The following is a 5,562-nucleotide window of genomic DNA, read 5'->3' as shown; positions in this document are numbered from 1 at the left end:
CAGATCTTAGCTAATCGATTGTAGAACATCGGCTGCCTATTAAAGATGGATATCATCCATTTAAATAGACCCCGAGGAGATTTAAACCTGAATTACTTGAAGATATTAAGAAGGAAATTACAAGGTTGTATGTGGCTAAGTTTATTCGACAGTGTCGGTATGCGGAGTGGATTTTGAATATAGTCCCTGTGCTCAAGAAGAATGGAAAACTAAGGGTTTGCATCAACTTTAGAGATTTGAATAAAGCTACACCAATGGATGGTTATCCAATACCGATAGCTGACCTCTTGTAGATGCAACTTCAGGGCATAAAGTTATCAGTTTTATGGATGCCAATGCGGGCTATAATCAAATTTTCATGGCTGAGGAATATGTTCCTAAGACTGCTTTTAGATGCCCTGGAGCTATTGGTCTATATGAATGGGTAGTCATGACTTTTGGCCTGAAGAATGCTGATGCAACTTATCAGCGAGCCATGAATTATATCTTTCATAAGTTGATTGGCAGAATAGTTGAAATTTACATCGATGATGTAGTTGTGAAATCCAGAAGTTATAAAGAACATCTAGCTGACTTGGTCTAGTGCTAAGAACAAGGTGTGTGTGAACCCATCGATTTCCTATCTAGTCTTGCTATGGTCTACTTGTGCTGCAGTCTAACACAAATGAAGCTATAGGAAGCATCTAAGACGAACAAGCAAAACCATGCAAAAGTGAAGTACCACCAATCTACAGGATCTAGCTCCTATGTTGTCCAACTACAAATATTTGTAAGTGATGGTTGTGTTTTATTGTTACTCTTGCCTTTGTATAAATATAAATAGAAACTCATGTGCAATGTGAACAGAAGGATAACAAGAGGAAGGCCACAGAACACGATCAAGGACTTGATAAACAACATGATGATTTAGGACTTGAACAACATGGTCAACCTGATGAAGATGTTAATGTTGTGGAAGTCTTCAATGACTTCCATACCTGTACAAAAAGGGCCTAAGCAATGCTGCAAGAGTAGCAGTTGTAAGTATCTTCATTTGCTTTCCTTGAAATCTACTGAACCCATTGCCATAAAAGAAGGAAACGCAGTAGGAGCCTAATGTGGCAACATCATTTCATTTTGTAGTTGTAATTTTACACCAATCAATATGGTACATATACATTGTGCTTATGTAATCTCTATCGGTAGTAGTCTGCAAAAGACCTATGCATTGTGCCTATGTAATCTTTATCAGCAGTAGGCTGAGGAAGTCCTATGCATTACTTGTTATGAATTAATCTCTTGGGTTTTCAATTGAAGTCCTCTTCCACTATCTATAACATAATATTTTACTGATTGAATTTCGCAGAAAGCTATGGAAGCTATGCAAGCAGAACTTGTTGCTAATGGGCAGCAACCAATGACTAGTACTGATGTTGTTTCCAAGGTCCTATGCCTCTCCTAGGGCAAGCCCCCCTCCTAGGCAAGCAGGAAAAATCTTTTTTGAAGAATGCTGGTATCCTAAGAAACTCCAGCAGAGCAGAGACATCAGCGGAGATGACACTTCTAGAGTAGCTTGCTGGTGAACAGGAAAGTACCGCTGCCCTCGTCAAACTAGTGGATGAACTGAAGAGGAAGACAGAAGAGTCTGAAAAGGAGTTTGAGGAATTCAAGAAACGGCAACAGGAGGAGTACAATAGGCTCTTTGAGCAAGTCATGCGCTTAAGCTCTCCTAGTAATTAACTTTCAGTCTTCAACTCCTACGACTTGATGCGGTGAACATTTGTGGTCTGTTGTGTGGACTCATGTGATGGTTTGTTGTGGTGATACTCTGTCAGTGGCTTGCTGCTGATATGTGAAATGTTAATTGTTGGTATTTGATTGCCAGCATGAATAATTATGTTGTCAATCTGTGTAGTAGTGATGATCTCAAATTACTTTTCTAATGTAATTAGTCGTGCACGCGGTAGAACCAGGACGGGCCACGTGATCAAATAAAAATGTGACACGTGGACCAACCAGTGCATGACATGTGAATTGGCGAGGGCACGACACGTGGAAGGAAATCATCAAGCCACGTGAACGTATAAAAATATGACACGTGGACGGACAACATCATGACGCGTGGTCAAATAAGAAACGGACACGTGGACCAATAATAATACGACACGTGGTCCAATGAAGAAGTGACACGTGTGCCAGTAGAAAACTGACATGTGGAACAATAGGGAACCGACACATGGGTCAGTAAGAACCTAAAACGTGCAAGAACCAGAGATGGCCACGTTGTGCAATAAGAAGGTGACACGTACCCGAACCATCTCCAATGCAACCGGCTATATCATGTACACGTGGAAAGCATCTCCAACGGAAGCACCCACCAGCATGGCAGCCCCCCTGCTACGCATGCCAAAACAGTTCTATGATGTTCTGTTTTTCGTCACAGATCAAGTTACTTCTATGACGATTTGCGAAAACCATCATAAAAGTTCAAATGTGACGCGATTTCTGTGACGAACCCTTTTTCGTCATAAATTCATCATAGAGCTAAAATTATAACGAATTTGGCTCCTTTAGTGATGAAAGCTATTCGTCATAGATGTGGATATTTGTAGTAGTGATTGTAACATAGACATTTATTTGGTTGTTGTTGTGTATGTATTTTTTTGTGCATGATCGTTGGTGGTTTGAATGCCCCCCCTACATCCATGGAGCGGGTCATATTTATCATATATTGTTGACACGAGTATATACATACAATAAGATTATTGTTTTTTTAAAGGTGATGCAAAGTAATTATCAAATGTTACTTATGCAAATTATATACAACAACAATGAACTTGTAGAAGAAAAAATGTTATAGTTAACTATAGATATGTTCAAACCACCAAAGATCTGTTTAGAACAAGATGAGTGTGGATGACTTGAGCCCTGAGTATCACCACTATGTGTATATCCAGATCCTTGAACATAGCATGGGACGAGCCGAATGGATAGATTTCAGGTACTAACCAGGGTATCTTCACAAACTTGACATGCAAAACATAGATAAATATCATCTCGAATATCTTGGAGATATATACTGTTGTAACAAACCTAGAAATATATATGTAAGCTCAATCGCAAGTGGTGCAACCTCGTAACTTTAACACCAGCTATACAGGGAGGGTAAGGAGCTGAACCTCTTGAGGTCATGTTCGTTTTCTCTCAAAACCAAGGGGATTGAGGGGGATTAAATCCCCTACAAATCAAATTTCTCCTCAATCCACTACGTAGAATACGATTTTTAGGGGCGGCTCCAGAGGCTCTGTAGGGACGGTTTGCCCAGCCGCCCCTACGCAAGGGTCTCTACAAATCATGCATTTGTAGGGGCAGTTCCCAGACTGCCCCTACAAATCGATTTGTAGGGGCGGCTGGTGTTTTCAGCCGCCCCTACAAATCGATTTGTAGGGGCGGTTGGTACTGTAGCCGCCCCTACAAATCGATTTATAGGGGCGGTCTGGGAACACCAGCCGCCCCTTCAAATCGATTTGTAGGGGCGGCTACAGTACCAACCGCCCCTACAAATCATTTTTTCACAAAAAAAAATTTTAATTTATAATTCAAATTCGACCAGAACATATATTTCTCATGCACAACTCCATCATGACTTATCTGTGTTTGAACTACATGTAAGATGGGCATTGGTCAGGCTTGATAAGCAAATCTGAGACAAGTTTTGAGATGCTTTGCGAAGACTAAAAATGAATGTAGTAAGTACTCAACTAGATCTAATGGCTACACATCAGGAAAAAATAATACTATGAGCTCTTATTCTTCTCCAGACACACCTGCTACCCGACCACAGACAGCTCTTTCGACATTATAGATTTGAAATGCCTTGAAAAATTCCTTCTCATTCTCAATCGCATCAGCTATCTGCAAATTAGATAATATAAATAATAGTGCTCCAAGCAGATAAAACTTGGGTTCCTAGCAACCGCACTTCATTTTAGACAGGTTAAGGCTGTGCATGGACCATAAATACAGTTCTAGTTTCATGAACATGGAATGATGAGTTGCTTTGATTGATGATACTGGAAAATCAGGTTTAGTGGACAGCCATTAGTCAAGTTAGTCCATGTAACTAAGAGAATTTATCAAAAGAAATGCTTGAAAAGAAATGAACTATGATAATCCACCTGCTTAATGGCACTTGTGGCTGTGTCACCATTCTGAAGACCTTTGAGATGAGGAAGTGTTGGAGAATAACCATCTACAACATCTGTGAGGGGATTCCAACGGATTGGATCCTGTGCAAAATGACAAGTCCATAAGCAATTCTGTGTTGCAGATTCCACTTGAAAAGCCTGACAGAGATAATCAGCTATGTTGTAAAGGAATTTATATGACCCACCTCACCACCTTCTCCTGAGTTAGATTTTCCACCTATTCTATTCATTGCAATTGCAATAGCTTCATGTGTCTCCCTTGAAATGGCTCCTAGGGACATTCCACCAGTACAAAAACGTTCAACAATGGAGGTTGCAGGCTCCACTTTGCCAATAGGAATAGGTGCACGATCACTTTTCAGTTCAAGAAGATCTCGAAGAACCTACAGAAAAAAGACACTATGAGCTTCGTGGTAACAAAAAAAAATTCAATAATTAGCAACCTGAAGGATCACTACTTACATTGACAGGACGGCTTGCAAGATGTTGTTGGTAGACAGTGTACGCATTATCTCTTTTCTCACGAATTGCTTTGTGCAGCAGCTTGGTCATCTCAGGATTATTCGCATGGTATTCACCTATTCAAAAGAAAAACATAATTCAGTACTGAAACCAGAGTATACGGCAAGAATTAATATATTGATTAGAGAGATACATGGTACATGTATATGTATAGGTAGGGACAGGTACAGCTTATAGAAACAGAGCCGTCCTCCGATATCCCTTACCAAATACAAGTCAATCTACAATACATGCCAGACTTGGAGTCCAAGGCACATTGCCTGGCTGATTATACCTGGGCCACAAGGCCCAAGGCATGTCGTCTAACAAGTACTATGCTGTACTGACTAAAAGATAGTATGTTTGAGGGAAAGATAGAAGGTGGCATTAAATCTAGACTAAAAAAAGCGTAGCTATGCAGTTGATTCTAGGCAGTACTGCTGGAGAGAGATCTCCACAAGTAAAATAAATGTGCTAGAGTACAGCTTAAAATTGTCATGCTACATGACAGGATGAGGCACGGAGACACTTCTTTATTGATAAATCTCTAGGAAAGCTGAAATAAACTTATATCACAATTCACAAACTAGTGATGCAACAGTATGTGTTATAGCATACAATACCACACCAAAACCAGATAAGATCATGAAAAACCCACATCATGATAAAACAATGTAGTCCTGTAAGAAAACGCCAGGTTACATGCATCCAAAACATAAAATTTAGCATGAGTTATAGGATAGACACTACCTCCAGGTCTGGATTGGATAAATCCAAAGTTTTCTAGCCTCTTCGTAGTATCTTCAGAGAATGCCTTCACCCAGAATGATAAGGTCTCTCTACCCAGCTTTACAAGGATAGTGCTAGAAGTGTT

General features: G+C 40.1%; 1 protein-coding gene across 1 annotated transcript; it reads right to left on the bottom strand.

Moving 5' to 3' along the window:
• Positions 1-3,786: 3,786 nt before the first annotated feature.
• Positions 3,787-5,562, bottom strand: LOC136543319 (ferredoxin-dependent glutamate synthase, chloroplastic-like). The gene is made up of 5 exons (XM_066535800.1): positions 5,439-5,562; positions 4,650-4,765; positions 4,373-4,570; positions 4,158-4,268; positions 3,787-3,894 (listed from the first exon to the last, which is right to left on the bottom strand). Exons 2-5 carry the CDS (start codon positions 4,737-4,739, stop codon positions 3,787-3,789), a joined length of 507 nt encoding a protein of 168 aa, XP_066391897.1. The 5' UTR covers positions 4,740-4,765; positions 5,439-5,562.

This window comes from Miscanthus floridulus, chromosome 3 (genome assembly GCF_019320115.1).
Source record: "Miscanthus floridulus cultivar M001 chromosome 3, ASM1932011v1, whole genome shotgun sequence".
In the NCBI taxonomy this organism is placed as follows: domain Eukaryota; kingdom Viridiplantae; phylum Streptophyta; class Magnoliopsida; order Poales; family Poaceae; genus Miscanthus; species Miscanthus floridulus.
The sequence above is the reverse complement of the archived record's forward strand: the minus strand, read 5'-3'. Positions and strand labels throughout refer to the sequence as shown.